This window comes from Theropithecus gelada, chromosome 11, assembly GCF_003255815.1.
Source record: "Theropithecus gelada isolate Dixy chromosome 11, Tgel_1.0, whole genome shotgun sequence".
Taxonomy (NCBI): Eukaryota; Metazoa; Chordata; class Mammalia; order Primates; family Cercopithecidae; genus Theropithecus; species Theropithecus gelada.
This window is the reverse complement of record NC_037679.1, coordinates 71,078,661-71,097,083: the sequence shown is the minus strand read 5'-3', so window position 1 is coordinate 71,097,083 and position 18,423 is coordinate 71,078,661. Positions and strand designations below refer to the sequence as shown.

General features: G+C 44.5%; 2 protein-coding genes across 3 annotated transcripts in view; one reads left to right on the top strand and one right to left on the bottom strand.

The window, feature by feature from the left end:
• Window positions 1–3,858, top strand: part of NAA25 (N(alpha)-acetyltransferase 25, NatB auxiliary subunit) — an 85,662-nt gene extending 81,804 nt beyond the window's left edge. Inside the window, exon 24 of the mRNA XM_025403772.1 lies at window positions 1,069–3,858. Coding sequence (XP_025259557.1) covers window positions 1,069–1,191 — 123 coding nt within the window. The 3' untranslated portion in view covers window positions 1,192–3,858. The remainder of the gene's footprint in view (window positions 1–1,068) is intronic.
• A 3,843-nt stretch (window positions 3,859–7,701) lies between these two features.
• ERP29 (endoplasmic reticulum protein 29) lies at window positions 7,702–18,308 on the bottom strand. 2 transcript variants are annotated; one of them, XM_025403778.1, is made up of 3 exons: window positions 18,020–18,308; window positions 10,796–10,934; window positions 7,702–8,539 (listed from the first exon to the last, which is right to left on the bottom strand). In XM_025403778.1, the coding sequence occupies exons 1-3, from the start codon at window positions 18,161–18,163 to the stop codon at window positions 8,037–8,039; spliced, it is 786 nt and encodes a 261-aa protein (XP_025259563.1). In that variant the 5' UTR covers window positions 18,164–18,308; the 3' UTR covers window positions 7,702–8,036. The 2 variants fall into 2 exon arrangements, with proteins under 2 accessions (XP_025259563.1, XP_025259564.1); XM_025403779.1 differs by lacking the exon at window positions 10,796–10,934 and having other exon boundaries at window positions 18,020–18,276.
• Between the last annotated feature and the right edge of the window lie 115 nt (window positions 18,309–18,423).

Here is an 18,423-nt window from a genome sequence, read left to right as displayed (position 1 = left end):
ATTAGACCTGAAGTACTAGTATTGTTGGGTCAGAAAGTATATTCCCTGTTTCTTCTACAGTTCTGGGCTCTGCAGCACTCAACTCCATGTAAACCTAATCAGTCTTCAGCCAGCCTCCTTTCTCTGTGAGAACTCACTCCTTCCCCTTTGTTTTTTGTGATCTCCCCAAACATTTGTCAGCAAATAATAACTCATATTAAAGAATATATATTTGGTCTCTTGAACTCAGGGGCTTTGTCAGTATGGAGGGAGACTTGTTAATATTGTAACTGGAAATGATAGAGTTGGTAAAGTTGAGGCCATTATTAAAAGTGGCTGTGATGATGTACAAATTAGTAATAAATTTCTACTTTTTTCTGATGAAAACAATCAGAAATCTCAAATTTTCCACTTTGGACAGCTTATAACAAAATAGGAGGGATTTTATGTCCAAACTAGTCATAATTTTCTATTTTTATTGACTAAAAAGTAGTAATCAGAAATCTCAGTTTTTCTTCTTTTTTTTTTTTTTGAGACAGCTTCACTCTGTCGCCCAGGCTGGTGTGTAGTGGCACAATCTCAGCTCACTAATACCTCTACGTCTCGAGTTCAAGCACTTCTCGTGCCTCAGCTTTCTGAGTAGCTGGGATTACAGGTGTGTGCCACCATGCCTGGCTAATTTTTGTATTTTTAGTAGAGATGGGGTTTCACCATGTTGACCAGGCCGGTTTCGGACTCCTGGGCTCAAGTGATCCACCTGCCTGGGCCTCCCAAAGTGTTGGGATTACAGGCGTGAGCCACTGTGCCTGGCCCAGTTTTTCTACCTTATATAATTTACAACAAAGGGTACTTGAAAGAGTAATGATGCTAAAGCAATAGGGTTTCCATGAAGAATCACATGGAAAAATACCCATTTGTGATGGCCTTTTGCCTTCTTTGCATTTTATGCAATTGAAAATGACCCACTGTGTTCTGATGGAGCTTGCGATGAGACCAAAGGTAATGGCAGCTTTAACTTTTATCTGAGAAGTAGAATCTGGGGGCATGGTTTTTAAACAAGATTAATTATTCTTGTCTCCTCCTTTATAGGAAGAGAGAAAATTTTCAAAGACTGTGCAAGGGAAGGTGCAGAGCAGTTATCTGCACTCACTTCTGGAAATGGGGGAGCTGCTGAAAAAAAGACTTGAGACCACAAAGAAACTAAAAATTTAAGAAAGTATCAACCACGGGCACTGATGACTCTGCAACAGAAAATGACACCATCTTCCCAGGCAAAAGCAACATCTGGTTGACCATGATTTTAATCCAGAACTTCCTCATAAAATGCATGAAGGACTTTGATCGTGAATTTTTTTAGGTGTTAAATATATACAACTGATTAAATTATTGTATATAAACCAGAAGCAGGACCCTTATCTGGGTTTGACCACTTTTTATACATGTTCATATGCATATGGCAGCAACAAGAGAACCCTACTTTTCTTCTTCCCATCACCAGAAACATCTTTTCAGGGAATCGGGGGGGTCTATAAAAACAGCAATAGAAATTAAGCATAAAGCATCAACCTCGTAGCAACTGAGTAGCCCTTCCATTATAAATAACCATGAGAGTATTTGGTCTGGTCCTTGAGCCACAAGTCATGGAAGGGAGACCATGCCTGCGAACAGGCCCCCTTTTCACAGCAGTAAGTTTGTTTTGAGGTTTGCTCAGCTACTTGGCTCCCACAGAACCCAAGGCAGTTACACAAAGGACCTTAGATGAGATCTGGCATATGCACCCGTCATAGAAGGGCACCACTTGGATGACCACAGGCCCTCACTTTTTGGCTTAGTTTTTGTCTGATAGTTAAGACATCCCCATCCTAGCTTCTGTGAGAGTTAAAATCTCAGGAAGGCAAGGAAGGCTCTGTTAATTTATAGCTGTTCAGAGGGGAAAGCAGTGCAGACCACTTATTAAGCCCGCTGAGGACTAGCTTTCTGTCTTTCATAATATTTGGGAAAGATGGGAATGACTGTTTCAAAGAAGAGAGGTGTACATAATTTATGCAGGCAAGTCTGATACTTATTTCATTGGTTTTGTGAGTCATATATATACATATATATGATGAAAATTAAGATTTAATACTTTAAGTAGGGGGTCTGGGAAGGAAGGAATGTAATATTATGGATTTAACCTTAGGCTTTAAGTTTTAGGCTGGCAAAAGAAATGTTATTCAGTGGGTTTGAGGTTTGAACTACTTTCTTCAAACTTAGAGAATTGTTAACAGGATGGTGTTTACTTTGTTTGCCTGGATGTCCCCAAGACTATAGCTTCTTCTATCAGAGGTTGGTCTGATAGAAGAGGTAAAAATTGCTCTTGAAAATGTCATACAATTTATAGTTTCTTTGATAATATTTTTCTGTTTGAATCCCTGCTTCTGTTTTTGGTCTGTTACCTAAATATAGTTCAAGTTTAATTCTGTAAGAGCAAAGAAATGAATTTGATGAGGAAATTAAGCATCCAATGGAGGACTGGTCTTGAAGACCTTAAAGGTGCTTTCCAATCTGCACTGCTCCAGTGAAATGTGATACTTTTTTCTTTTAAAAGCAACCAAGAGAGCTGGGAATATCTGTGTATTCATAGTAATTGCATTTCGTCCCTCCATTTTGACTTTCTTAGATTCATAATTTGATATAGTGCTTAAACTTCCAAGGAAAATTTAAACAGTTACTGCATTACCTGTTCAAAATAAGGCTTGTTGGAAATCCTAGTCCATCAAGTAATTTCAAAAATTTATTTTTGATATGAGTAGCCACAGCTGTCATATACCCCATCCCAAAAGGAAGAACTGTCTTAAACAAGATGAATGGAAAAGTCTGGTTAATTCTGAATTTCATGTAATGATAACATATTCTTTCATAAAACTATGGCCTGTTTAAGATGGAACTTTGCGTGTGTCTGCTGGGGAGGGTGGGGTACGTGTGTATGGCATGTGTTCTTGAAATGATGTCTCTCTGAATATCCAAACAAGTACTGTACTGTAGAAATGCTCTTTGAAAAAGTCTGTCAACTGACCATGATCAATCTAGCATATATATATGTTCAGTGGGCTGGCCTTGGTCCTCAGGGACAGTGTGTGACTCTAGTGGTCTTCCTAACCAGTCTCTTGCCTGAAGATATCTGGGACCTCTACTGGCTTTAATGACAAATAATGTTATGTTGAGGTTATGCTTCCTTTGTTATTTGCTGATTTTCCTACTAAATGTAGCATTTCAATTAGATCCAGCTTTCACATTTTGAGATAATTGTAAAAAGAATGAAATTATGCAGAAATGGCCAATATCTCTTATCAATCTGTTCTTTTGGTAACCCTTATGCACTATAAATTGTGTACAGTTAAAATATATATATATATATACATATATATATTCTTACATGAGTAAAAAGCACCCTCTCCCAGCAATCGTATGTCATTGGTATTTGAAGAGAATTCCCAAATAACTCATTGCTGCTGCTGCTGTTTTTGATTTGTATGGGTTTTTTTGTTTTGTTTGTTTTTGTGTGGTAAATTGATATTTAAAAAAGGAAAGGAGAAAAATCACGACTACTGTTTACAGACTGAAAAATTATTGCTTTTTATACTACTGAGATCCTAAGTGAAGACTCTCCAAAGCAAACATTTGGTTTAAATCATTTATCTGATGTGGATAAAAGGTAGAGAAACTTGTAGTGTTCTCCACATAATGGAAAATGTAAAAATGCCTAGTTGTGTTGCCCATCAATTTTGTATATTTTCATAATTTCAATTGTTCAAAATTGCATTATATTTTGCAGTCACTATGTTCAATCTGGATTTGTCTTTCATTTTAACTTTTAATATAAAAAGGGGTTTCAATGTATCTACAGGCTTGTTATTGAAACTTCCTACTTATTTGATGTGATTTATTAATATGGGAAGTATATATTCTTCCTTCTTAAGTAAGTGAAGCAGAGCAAATCTACTTTAAACTGGATGGGTTAATTTATATAAACATTTTCATTTTAAGTTGGCATTTCTGCCTGGTTCCTTTTTGTTCAGATTCTTAGAAGCCACAACCTTCTAAATGGTGTAATTCATCTCAATTGTGAATTTAGTGCTATATCCCAGCATATTTTTAATATTTGAGAATTTAGAATTTTTATTTGAAGTCAACTAGTCCTTTTGGCTCAAAAGTTAGTACCTTCTATACTTGCAGTTATTAATTCAACATACATGTACTGAACACTTAATTAGCATATAGCAGATTCCACTTTAGGCTCTGCTGAGATGCTGTGTCCTAGTTAGTAAATGAGTAACGTATATCCCAGTTAGTGGCTGTGAGATGGGGAAGAGGCAATAAAAATATTAGTTTGTAATTACATCTTGCTTAATAATGTAAATCACAGTATGTGAATTGAGTGTGTCTAGATGGTCACTTCAGACTGGGTCACAGGAGGACCTCCCAAGTGGTGACCTCTGATTTGAATGATGAAGTCTCAGGAAAAAAGTAACACATATGCAAATACCCCAAGGCAGGAGGCTGCTGAGCCAGTTCCAGGAAGTGAAAAAATGTGCAAGTGGCTGGGACTTAATGAAAGGGGTAGGATTGGGATAGAAAGTTGAGCAGGGATGAGATCCATCAGGACTTTGTAGTCTGGGGAAGGAATAAGATATTATTCTAAATTTAGTGGGAAGTTACCGGAGGATTTCAGGCAGGCTGATGACATGATTTATCCAAGGGAACTCAAACCCACAAGCTGGGATTCAGAACTTATTCAGGTACATTGACAACATGGTAGAAGTAGGAACTTTTTCTCTTTTTTACTTTCTGTCTTGTCATATTGTCCCCTTGTACGAGCCCCCAAAGAGTCAGTTTTTGCCTCTTTCTTCAGTTATGAATTAACTCCACCCCAAGGTTTTTCTTTTTTTTTGAGACGGAGTCTTGCTCTGTCACCAGGCTAGAGTGCAGTGGCATGATCTTGGTTCACCAGTCTCCGCCTCCCAGGTTCAAGTGACTCTCCTGCCTCAGCCTCCTGAGTAGCTGGGATTACAGGCGTGTGCCACCACACCCAGCTAATTTTTGTATTTTTAGTAGAGACGGGGTTTCACCATGTTGGCCAGGATGGTCTCGAACTGACCTCGTGATCTGCCCACCTCGGCCTCCCACAGTTTTTTTCTAGCAAAAGATAGGTACTTGGGCATACCTCGCTGCCATTCTTTTCTCCAGAGATGGGCTCAGGTTTATGCTTTTTTACATGCCGTTTTTTTAGATGCTGTTCCTGCTTTGATGCAGACATGTATTTCATAGTACAACTGGAGGGTAAGCTACCATGAACCAAATGCTTATACAAATTATTTGTGGGGTTCCTACGGAAGTTTATGCTTCAGAAGTGCAGAGCTTTTCTGCAACCTTCAGCTTCCATATAGTCCAGTACATTTAGGCCTCAGATACTGTAGTTTTGGTTTTTTTTGAGACAAAGTCTTGCTCTTGTCCCCTAGGCTGGAGTGTAGTGGTGCGATCCTGGGTCACTGCAACCTCCACCTCCTGATTTCTAGCGATTCTCCTGCCTCAGCCTCCCGAGTAGCTGGGATTACAGGCACCTGCCACCACGGCCTGCTAATTTTTATATTTTTAGTAGAGACGGGGTTTCACCATGTTGGCCAGGCTGGTCTTGAACTCCTGACCTTAAGTGATTCGCCCGCCTTGGCCTCCCAAAGTGCTGGGATCACAGGCGTGAGCCACCACACCGGCCCAGACACTGTACTGTTTTACAAATCAGAAAAGTAGTTGTTGTAGGTAAGACTACTATTTAATATTGAAATTATTGAACTCTCCTGCAAACGATTCAAACTTCCTTAAGCTTTGAGGAGATGAGCTAAAATCCCCCTCTCACCATCTCTCTCACATTCTTAAGTCTTGTTGGCCATGTTCATATTCCCAGATTAGTTCCCTATGTATAATCTCTGCTGATGCAGTTCCAACTCCAACATTTTTTTTGTGGTGCCAATTACCAAGAACTATTTGTAAATTACTCTTGGCACCATTTGAGATAACTTGTAAGTTCCTTAAACACAATTCATGTTGGATCCAGTGTCTGCATTGCTTCAGGTTATCAGGAAACTCCCTTAAAATTGAAAATACTTAACCAGGTGTGGTGGCATGCACCTGTACTCCCCAGCTACTCAGCAGGCTGAGGTGGGAGGATCACTTCAGCCTAGGAATTCAAGTCTAGCCTGGGCAACATAGCAAGATGCCCATCTCTTTTAAAAAAACAACTATAAATATTTGATTGATTCTGGGATTCCAGTCCATAGTCTTCATTAGAATCTGAGTAGCAGTACTTGAGCCACAGGATTAGTAAATGCTAACAGGTAGAGGAAAGGAATCCATTTGACTTGGGTCAGGGAAGACTGGATTTTATGTGACATATGCAAATCACAAGACTCTAGAAAGAGGGCTCATCTTTAATGAAAACTATTGGCTAACAAAGGGCCTCTGACATACGATAATGTAGTTTTGCCCAATAGCTCAGGTTTCTTCAACTCAAGGCCCTGGGGTTGTAAAGAACCATACCCAGCCAGAACGCATCCAGTGCCGTGCCCATGGAGGTAGTCACATTCCTGCTTCTTACAATTGAGAATCAAGATTAGTCTTCATTCACGGACTGTGGATGCATTTAATATTAGAGTCCTTTCCCTACCTGCCATTTGTCATCTTATTCTAATTTCTATAAAACAGTGAATACTTTGCTCTTTGGAAGTGATCCTGTTTACATGGTACACACTAGAACAGCCAAAGCAAATTTACCAGTTAGAAGTGTCCAAAAAGATCTTCCAAAAGTTTCAGTGAGAACTAAAGTAATGAGAAGGGAAAATGTAGAAATTATTAGTCTTTCATCATATGTGGAGTACGTAAGCTGTCAGCAGGTGGATGTTTAGGTTTAAACATCTCTTACTTACTTGGTTTGAATTGTTAGCCTAAGCTATCACAATTTTTTGTCCCATCCAATTCAACACATGGAATTTCCTCTATTTTTTTGTTTCCAGTAACTAAATATACCAACCTGGATAAAATGGAGGAAAATAATTCAAGGTCTTATTTGCCAACTCCATTCTTTGTGTGGGTGCAATTAGACATACTTCAGGAGCTGTGGTCTGATAATATTTTCACATAGTTAAATATGAAAGTAGGGCTGTCGTGAAGCTCACTATTGCAGATAACTGCTTCTGAGTCTGAAGAAAGGATGTGAATGTTGGCACAAGTGCTCTTTAGTCTGCTTTCTAGAAGTTAGTATTTATTTAGTGACAGATAGTGATTTAGATGGAAAATATTTTTTAATTTTCAGATTGGACTGGACTATATCATTTAGCTGTGTAAATCCAAGTCACAGAATATATCAGTAAAACTAATAATTTGCTATGTGTACCTCACAGAGCATGGAAAATAATCACACCATGGTCCATCAATGTTGGTTCAATGTATTCATCAATACTGCTACTGAGTTTTAAGGACTGGAAAATGGACAACACACTTGACCATTAACAAGTCAATCCATGTCAGTCTGAATATCACTGGAAAATAACAAAGGTATGCCAGTTTCCACAGTGTTACGAGGATAGTTTATTACGCTGGGAAAGTGGAGTCCATACCAGCTTAGATTCAAAGAGGAAAGCAGGTCATAGACCAAAGTGTAATTTGAAAAGACAACAGAATGGCTTCAGGTCCACTTAACCAAAACACTGAAACTTTAATTGAATGAGAATTACACCTGTCAAAGACCTGGGCGGTATACTCCTCTCTCCTCTATAGCACTAATTCCTTCTGAGGGGTCATTTCACCAGCCACCTGAGTAAGGGCTCCAGCTATCCCCAGACCAGCTAGAGACATCCCAAGCATGGTCACATCAGCATCAATGTCCAGGCATACTCAGGGCTCAGAATCGTGGGTTAGTACCACTTTTCCCACTACCCCCTTATATTCCACAAGGGACTCACAGCCAGCAGGTTAACTCTCCCCTCCCTACCCCCACCAAACCCTGGAAAACCACCGACGGCCTTTTAAAGCTCCTCTTTCTCGGCCCCCTTCTTCTGGAAGGCAGTCAGGATGTTTAGGCTCTTCTGGAGCTCCTCCTTCTTCCCATCACTCATCTTGTTCTTCTCAATCAGCCTGGCAATCCGTGTCATCTCTGATGCTGGGAAGTCCTCCCCTTGGTCTAAGATCTTCCCCATGATCTTCAGGTATTGCTCGGCCCACTTCTTCTCAGTCTCCTTCACACTTGAGAGGTTGTCCTGCCCCCGCTTCAAGAGGGCCTGGCGGCCCTCCACACCAGAGGCCCTGATGAACTCCCCGGCGAGAGCGTCGTATACAGGCAGGCAACCAGGCATACCTAGGTAGACCCCTTGCCCCTTCAGCCAGCGCTGGATGGCTCCAACCTTAACTGCCCCAGTGTATGGGACTGGGTTCTCAAAGTCCCCATCCCGGAAGAGGTAGAAGACTGGGTAGCTCTCTTTGTCCAGCTTGTATTTCTCACTCAGTTCCATGTTCAGTTTGTCACCATAATCTGTGAGCAGAAACCAGACACAAAAAGCAAGACCATGAGGAACTCAGGGCAGAAAATTGCTATGGGACCTAGCTGCACTGAAGGGAAGAAGAATTTTCTTGGCCATGTAATGGTTCAAAGTGAGGAGCAACCATACATACCTGGGTTTGAATTCCTCCTCTACCACTTCCTAGCCATGTAGCACTAGGCAAATAATTAAACTCTGAACTGTTAGATGAAAAAATGGAGATTCTTCTGAATATTTATTATATGCCCACTATGTGTCAGATGCTGTTCTAGGTGCTGAGGGTCTAGTTGTGATTAAGAGTATTAAGCTCGGCCAGATGCGGTGGCTCATGCCTGTAATCCCAGCACTTTGGGAGGCCAAGGCGGGCAGATCACGAGGTCAGAAGTTAAAGACAAGCCTGGCCAACATAGTGAAGCCACCGTCTCTGCTAAAAATACAAAAAAAAAAAAAAATAGCAGGGCATGGTGGCACATGCCTGTAGTCCCAGCTACTCGGGAGACTGAGGCAGGAGAATCGCTTGAACCCAGGAGGTGGAGGTTGCAGTGATCTGAGATCGCATCACTGCACTCCAGCTTGGGCAACAGAGTGAGACTTTGTCTCAAAAAAAAAAAAAGAAAAAAAGACTATTAAGCTCATTCTTCTAAGGGAGAGAAGAGACATAACAAACACATAAACATAGGTGATAAGTGGCATCGGGAAAACAAAACAGCATGACGTGACAAAGTGACTGGGTAAGAAAGCCCACTTCGGGTGGTCATGGAAGGCCTCCCTGTGAAGGTGACATCAGCTAAAGGACCTGAATGTCCTGGAGCCAGCCACGCGAAGATCTGGGAAGAGTGTCTCAGGCAGAAAGGACTGCAAGTGCAAAAGCTCTGAGGCAGGACTAAGCTCAGGAGTTTTCAGTCTCCTGAAAGGCCAGTCTGGCTGGAGCTGGGTGAGAAAGGGGAGCATGTGGAAGGGAAGGAACACAGTCCCTGCCACATGGGGGCTGTTGGGAGGACCGGATGAGGGAATATGTGCATGATACTTGGCCAGGTTAAATGCTTAATATGTGGTAGCTGCTGTTAGTATCTGCAAAACACCCTTCCTAACGGGCAGTAGCAGCCCCAAGGGCTGATGCTGTGACAACTGGTTTCTTACACTTTGCCAAGAAACGGCTAAGACCAACTACTAGTAGTGGTAGTATTGGATGCCTAGGGTTCCAAACCTAGTTCTGCCACTTAACAATTCCACATTCTTGAGCAAGTTACTCTAAGCATCCATTTCTTCATTTGAAACAATGGAGGTAATAGTACCACATGGGACTTCCTTCATAGAGTTCTTGCAAAGATGAAACACATGTAAAACACTCAGCACAGTGGCCTGGCACATAGTAAACATCTGATAAATGTTAACTATTATTATTTTTCTAATAAAAGCACCAAGGGAGTTACCTAAAGTTGAGTCAAATCTGACTGACTGTCCTGGAGAGGTGTGCCAGCTATCTCTCTCTACCCAGGACCAGACTCTCTACTAAGTTCCCAGCTTACTACGGAATGGAGGCATCCAAGCTGGGCGGGAAGTGAGACAAGTAAGTCCCTGCCTGGGACTAAACACTTAGGTGGAGCTCTGGATGAGCCACTCCATAGCCCACAGTCCTTTAAGCTTTGAGCTTCAGGTTTTTTTCCTGAAGTATAACATGGAGATAATACATCTTGCTTCTCAGGCAGAGTTCAAGTGAAGATTTAAAATGCAATGGGGGGCGCAGATCTTTACCCTGTCGACCACTAAATGCTGGCGACTACTGAAGCTGTCACTGTGGTTGGGAGGTGCCCTTGGATTAGTGGTGGCATCAGTGCATTTGAGCTAAAGCCAAAACCAAACAGTTTTGGTACAGAAGCTGAAATGAAGACAGAAGAACTGACTATGCAGTCCACTAGGGGACATAGCACCCCCTCTGCCCTCTTCATTCTGTTCCCTGCAAGGAGAGCTCAAAGTTCTCACAGTTTAATGTCAGAGAGGGGTGGAATGTCAGGGGTTCCCTTCCCTTCAGGCACCTGCACGGCTGAGCTGAGATTCCATGGTCCCAGAATCTGCTCAGGTTAAGCCTACTATGGGCACCAGATTCCTTTAGAGGCCATGAACCTGTTTACTTACACTCCTTGAGGGTGGCTCAGAAGGAAAGATGCTGGGTACTCCTCTTCCAAATGGAAACGATTCCTAGCTTCCTCCCTCTCTGCCCTCCCCAGCCATCCTGGACTTGTCCATACCTGAGATCCCCACCTCTGCCACCAAGAGATCATCGCTGGAAGCCGAGTTTTCAGCAAGACGCTTGAACTCATCCTGCTTCTCACCGTAGGGGTACTGGGTGTCGAACTTCACCAAGACGAACTTGCTTTTGGTAATGACCTGAGGGCGTATAGAGCTGAGCAAGTGGGTGTTCCAGGGACTTTTGGGGCTAACTCCCCTTCCCAAGGGGCCCCCGTTTAAGAAATAGAGTGGAAACAAGCCCACAAGCGAGGCAAGCTCTCACAAATTAATATTTATTCATTCACCCATTGACTTATTTAACAATTTAGTAAGTGCCAGCGATGTGCAGGGCACCCCATTAGTACCTGTTCACACTAATCAAAGATATACACAACCCTGTCCAGAATAAACAAGGCTGCAGACATAAGGCCTTCTCCTGCAGGGTTCCTTTCAGTTAGGTGAAGGAGACCCTTTGCACACTACATCAGCCCCTGTCGTGCTCATCATCCCAGGAGGCCTTTCTCAGTAAACCCTGAACAAGAAATCTGACAAAAATAAACAAAACCACCTACAAAGGAGTTGGCATCATGGAGGACGCTTTGGCTAGATAGGCTGGAGTTTGAACCCAGCAATTTCAGGGCAGTTAAGTTAGTGAGAGGCCAGGCGTGGGACAATGTGCTCTCCCTAGACTACACTTCTCTCTGGCTAGATCTCTGGGTTTTAAACTGTCGGGGCGAGACATTTAATTGCAGTAAAATTCACATAATATTTGCCATTGTAACCATTTAAAAGTGTACATTCTGTGTGATTCAGTGCATTAAGAATGTGCAACCATCACTACTATCCAGTGCCAAGAACATTTTCATCATCCCAAAAGGAAACCCCATACTCATTATGCAGTCACTCCCCAGTCTTCCTCCTCCCAGCCCCAGCAACCACTAATGTATTTTCTGTCTCTATAGATTTGTCTATTCTGATGGAAATGTACAGTATGTGGCCTTTTGTGTCTGGCTTTTTTCACTTAGCATGTTTTCTTTTTTTTTTTTTAAGACGGAGTTTCACTCTTGTTGCCCAGGCTGGAGTGCAATGGTGCGATCTCAGCTCACCGCAACCTCTGCCTCCCAGGTTCAAGCGATTCTCCTGCCTCAGCCTTCCCAAGTAGCTGGGATTATAGGCATGCGCCACCAAGCCTGGCTAATTCTGTAATTTTAGTAGAGATGGGGTTTCTCCATGTGGGTCAGGCTGGTCTCAAACTCCCGACCTCAGGTGATCCACCCACCTTGGCCTCCCAAAGTGCTGGGATTACAGGCATGAGCCACCGCGCCCAGCCAAGCATATTTTCAGTTTATCCATGTTGTACTATGTATTGGTACATTGTTACTTTTTATGGCCAAATAAATATATTGTACAGAGGGACCACATTTTATTTATTCGCTCATCAGCTGAATGTTTGGGTTGTTTCCACCTTTTGGCTACTGTCAATAGTGCTGCTATGAACATTCACATAACATGTTTTGTTTGAACACCTGTATTCCACTCTTTTTTTTTTTTTTTTTTTGAGACAGAGTCTTGTTCTGTCGCCCAGGCTGGAGTGCCGTGGCGCCATCTCGGCTCACTGCAAGCTCCGCCTCCCTGGTTCTGGCCATTCTCCTGCCTCAGCCTCCCGAGTAGTTGGGACTACAGGTGCCCACACCCACGCCCGGCTAATTTTTTGTATTTAAGAGACGGGGTTTCATCATGTTAGCCAGGATGGTCTCAATCTCCTGACCTCGTGATCCACCCGCCTCGGCCTCCCAAAGTGCTGGGATTACAGACGTGAGCCACTGTGCCTGGCAATCTGTATTCCACTCTTTTGGGTATACACCTACAAGTGGAATTGTGGAGGTCATATGCTAAGTCTACATATAACTTAACTGAGGAAGCCAAGGACTTCTTTTGATGGTTTCTCCCAATGCACAAGTTTTATCTAACCAGCCACTTTAGCGTAACACTGCCTTTCTCACTTCCATCAACTTTTTGTTTCCTAATCCAAGTGATCCCTATCATCGAGTTTTTTCATCATAAGCAATCACTGTAAATAATCATGTCACGGCTGAGCATGGTGGCTCACACCTGTAATCTCAACACTTTGCGGGCCTGAAGTGGGAGGATCACATGAGGCCAGAAGTTCAAGACCAGCCTGGACAACACAGCTGGCTTAAAAAAAAAAAAAAAAAAATTGGCCAGGCACAGTGGCACACACCTGTATTCCCAGCTAAACTACTCAGGAGGCTGAGGTGGAAAATCACTTGCGCCTAGGAGTCAGACGTTACAGTGAGCCACGATTGCACCACTGCAATCCAACCTGTTTAACAGAGTGAGACCCCCTCTCTCTCTCTCTCCCCCAAAAGAAAAAAAAATTATGTCAAGCTGACATAATTCTGGCTGAAGGCAAAGATACAATGTTCTGGGCTGGGCGCAGTGGTTCACTTCTGTAATCCCAGCACTTTGGGAGGCTGAGGCTGGTGGATCACTTGAGGTCAGGAGGTAGAGACCAGCCCGGCCAACGTGGCGAAACCCCGTCTCTACTAAAAACACAAAAATTAGCTGAGCATGGTGGCGGGCACCTGTAATCCCAGCTACTCGGGAGGCTGAGGCAGGAGAATTGCTTAAACCCGGGAGGTGGAGGTTGCAGTGAGCCGAGATCGTGCCATTGCACTCCAGCTTGGGTGACAAGAGCGAAACTCCATCGCAAAAAAAAAAAAAAAAAAAAAGATACAATGTTCTTGTTAGTCTTTGTCCTTTACCGTGTACTGATGTCCTCTTGGTTTTTAAAAATATTTAACACTGTTTAGGGACACAAAGGAGGGAGGAAAAGACACCAGAACAGGTCATCTTTAAATGCCAAAAAGCCTGAGCTCTGGAGGCCTAAAAGCAGGAAAGACTTAAAATACAAATGAGTTCACATCCCTCTGGCCCAGCTGGCCTTATTTCAGTTCAGCACATGAAACTTACTCCCACTCAGAGCTTTTCATTTGCTCTCTGCTGGCTGGAATGTCCTTTCCCCAGTTCTTTTCATGGTTATCTCTTTATCATTCAAGGCTCAGTTCAAATGTCCCCTGCTACTGGGGACTCCTCCAATCAGACTGTCTAATATGGCTGCATTTTCATCATACCCTGGTATCATTACCCTGCTGTATTTTCTTCAGTGCATTACTCACTCTCTGAAATCCTTATTTGCTTGTTTTCCATCCTCTCCACTAGAATATACATTTATGAGAATAAGGACCTTGTCTGACCTGTTTTCTGCTGTATCCCTAGTGCCCAACAGTGCCTAGAATGTGGCAGATGTTCTGAAAATATCTGATGAATGAACAATACTCTGACAGGCTTTGTAGCAGATGCTACATGTTGGGGAAGGGGAGAAGCACTTGTTTAAAAAGCACAACACGGGATACCTACTTTCAAGGGCCTGCATTTGTATTATGGAATAATATTAATAATTATATGGTGGTCTAACATTAAAATATAATTCAGAGATCTCCACCTTTTACTTCCACCATTCTTAGTTACAAGGGTAAGGCAGAATAGTTTTGAATGGCAAACATTCGCATAAAGAATTTTCTCTTGTTATCTTAGTCTGTTATGTATGTATGTATTTTTTTGAGGCAGAGTCTCACTCTGTCACCCAGGTTGAAGTGCAGTGGTGCCATCTCGGCTCCCTGCAAGCTCCGCCTCCCGTATTCATGCCATTCTCCTGCCTCAGCCTCCCAAGTAGCTGGGACTAGAGGCGCCTGCCACCACGCCCAGCTAATTTTTTTGTATTTTTAGTAGAGACAGGGTTTCACCGTGTTAGCTAGGATGGTCTCGATCTCCTGACCTTGTGATCCACTCACCTTGGCCTCCCGAAGTGGTCTGTTATCTCTTTTTTTTTTTTTTTTTTGAGACGGAGTCACGCTGTGTCGCACAGGCTGGAGTGCAGTGGCCGGATCTCAGCTCACTGCAAGCTCCGCCTCCCGGGTTTACGCCATCCTCCTGCCTCAGCCTCCCGAGTAGCTGGGACTACAGGTGCCCGCCACCTCGCCCGGCTAATTTTTTGTATTTTTTAGTAGAGACGGGGTTTCACCGTGTCAGCCAGGATGGTCTCGATCTCCTGACCTCGTGATTCGCCCGTCTCGGCCTCCCAAAGTGCTGGGATTACAGGCTTGAGCCACTGCGCCCGGCCTGTTATCTCTTAATGATAGCTTTAGAAATCTATTTTCCTCATCTACTTCCTACCAGCCCTTGGTGTCCAATGGGCTGGTAGGAATCAGCTCTACCATTACCTATAATTAGGCAACTCACTTCTTTAAAGTATAGATAAGTTCATTATTCATTCATTCGTTCACTGAATAAAAAGTTACTAAGGATCTATCATGTGCCAGGCCCCATACTAAGTGAACACAGCAGGGAACAAAATGGGATCTCTTAGATCATGAAGCTAACATTCTAGTGATGGTGAAGGGAAAGAAACAACAACAACAAAAAAGATACTGGAAATCACCAAAAGGCAAAGCGTGGAACAAGGCTGCCAGACACAACACTAGTACATTTCCCTTTGGTTCAATGGTGATGAAGAGAAGACCTGAAAAGAGACTGGAGAAAACGTTTTGTTCATTCATGCAACAAATTAGTTATTGTGCACCTTCTATGAGACAGGTAATCTGCTACGCAGTGCAGATGATCAGGAACAAAACAGACAAGGAGCTTCTTCATGAGCACATAATATTCCAGGGAGAGAGAAAGACAGCAAAATGGATTTTTAAAAAATCAGTGATGAGTGCTGTATGGAGAAATAAAACAGATTAACGTGACTGGCACTTTAGACTGGGGGAAGATAAATCAAGGAAGAATTCTAAGAAGGAAACACTTAACCTAAGTCTGAATGATGAGAAGTAACCAACTAGCCTTTCAAAGTTTGGGCAGAGAATATTCCAGTCACAAGGAACAACTAGTGCAACACATCCTAAGGCAGTAAAGAGCAAGGAATATTCAAAAGACAGGAGGAGAATGGTTGGGAGATGAACGGGAAGCCAGGAATCCAGGTCATGTAGGACTTAGGCTACTGTGTGGTGACTCAAGAGTGGAAGCAGGGAGACCAGAGAAGAGGCTATTGTCATGTTGACCTAGATTAGGGTGATAATAGTAGAAAACACTGTTAGCTTTATGGTGCAGTTTCCCTTTGGGTTACACTTGTTCTGTGATATTATCTCACTCCCATGGAGCAGGGTAGGGTAGGGGTGTCACTTTGCCAATAAAGGCCCCCAAAGCATAGGGTGCTGTAGGGTGTGTCTGCGTGTGCCTGACAACCAACCAGCCATACCTACACCTTTTTTTTTTTTTGAGACAGAGTTTTGCTCTTGTTGCAGTGCAATGGCATGATCACAGGTTACTGCAACCTCCGCCTCCCGGGTTCAAGCAATTCTCCTGCCTCAGCCTCCCCAGTAGCTGGGATTACAGGCGCCCACCACCACGCCCAGCTAATCTTTGTATTTTTAGTAAAGACAGGGTTTCACCATGTTGACCAGGCTGGTCTCCACCTCCTGACCTCAGGTGATCCACCCACCTCCACCTCCCAAAGTGCCAGGATTACAGGCATGAGCCACCACACCCGGCCCACACTTTTTTTTTTTTTTTTTTTTTTTTTGAGATGGAGTCTCGCTGTCGCCCAGGCTGGAGTGCAGTGGTGCAATCTTGGCTTACTGCAACCTCTGCCTCCCGGGTTGAAGCAATTGTCCTGTCTCAGCCTCCCAAGGAGCTGGGACTATAGGTGCCTGCCACGATGCCCAGCTAATTTTTGTATTTTTAGTAGGGACAGGGTTTCACCTTGTTAGTCAGGCTGGTCTTGCCTGACCTCAGGAGATCCACCCACCTCAGCCTCCCAAAGTGCTGGGATTACAGGCATGAGCCACTATGCCCGGCCTACACTTTTAAATTCTTGAAACTTTGCCTTGAATGAACTACAAGTGCCAAGTCCATGACAGGGAATGCTTGAAAACAGGGAAGACTTCAACCACTGGAGAAAACTACTTCTTGGTTTCACTTCCCCACAATGAGTACAAAACTCGAAAATGAAATGACTGGCTCTCTCGCAACACTAAGCTTGCCCATCTGCTAGAGGAAGTTAAAAGCTGCTCGTGGGTGAAGACAGGCGCAAGAGGAGGGGACTGGGACTGCGGTATTGCATTCTGCCACCATTTCCAACCGTCCATTTACCCAGGCCAGGATCCCTAATTCTGCAAAAATGGAAGGGGGAGGGGCAGAGGTAGTGGCAAATTCTTCCATGCCTTGACCCAATTTTATTCATTTTGTTGCCAAACCCAAGATGTTTTCTACAACAGCTATCCCCAACCTTTTTGGCACCAAGGACTGGTTTCATGGAAGACAATTTTTCCACGGGGGCGGGGGGTTGGGTGGTTTCGACATGAACCTGTTTCACCTCAGATCATTAGGCATTAGATTCTCATAAGAAGCACACAACCTGGATCCCTCACATGCGCAGTTCACAATAAAGGTCGTGCTCCTATGAGAATCTAATGCCGCAGCTGATGTGACAGGAGGTGGAGCTCAGGATGTAATGCTCGGTCACCCGCCGCTCACCTCCTGCTGTGCGGCCCGGTTTCTAACAGGCCACCGACGGGCCTGGTGGTTGGGGGCCCCTGCTTTTCAGGGTGGCTGAACTGAAGCATATTCTTCAAGCTTGCACTATTCAAGATGTATGATATCTGATCATTGTTTGCATATGCAAAGCAGGCTGCAATCCATGCCTGGGGAAGAGGGGCGCGAACATGCAGGCTAACGCGCCTGCATTTCTCCCCGCCAATCCCTCCCCGCTACCACAGCCGGGAGCCCAGTGGCGTCGGCCTCGCACCGCCCTCCGGTTCTCGCACTTGGGATTCGAGGGTTGGATCTCTCCAGGCACTACCCTCTCCCCCTAGGTGAAGGGAAGGGGAACACAGTTCCCTCGGCTGCATCTTTGCAAGGGAGGATGCAAGTATAAATGCTGCAAAAGCACGGGTGCGCCGGGGCCCTGAAGCGTGCATGCCCGGTGGTCATAACATTCCCTCGGCTCAGAGTCCACTAGGCCTGTAGGACTCCGGGAAGCCCTGGGACCATTGCTACAGACCACCTCCCGTCAGCTCCCGGTGTCCAGCGTCCATCCACGAGCGCGCGCTCTTCCAGGCGGCCCGACAGCACCTGCGCGCGACGTCCCACGCCCCTGTTACCTTGTAGAAAGTGACCGTATCCAGGGGAAGGGCGCCCTTAGTGTGCAGGCCGCTGCCGCCATGCGGAGCGGAGAGGAGCAGGAAGCCCAGGAGAAGGGGAAGCAGCTGGGAGAGAGACGCGCCGCGGGACACAGCGGCAGCCATATCGCCGGGTTCCGGGCAAGGGAGGTAGGTAAGCCGTAGTGGAGAACGCCGGGAGTCAGCGATCACGTGACTGGGGGGGGCGGGCTCACGCGCGCTCACGTGGACACCCCAGGAGGCTCCCGTCTGTCTAGGGTGAGAGGGTGGGGCCACGTGAGGGGCGGGGATGGGGGTGGGATGGGGGGGGTGGGGAGAAATCTGCCGCGCACGCGTACTCGGCGAAGCTCGCGTAGGGCCTGGGTAAAAGGGCGGGCCACGTTGGG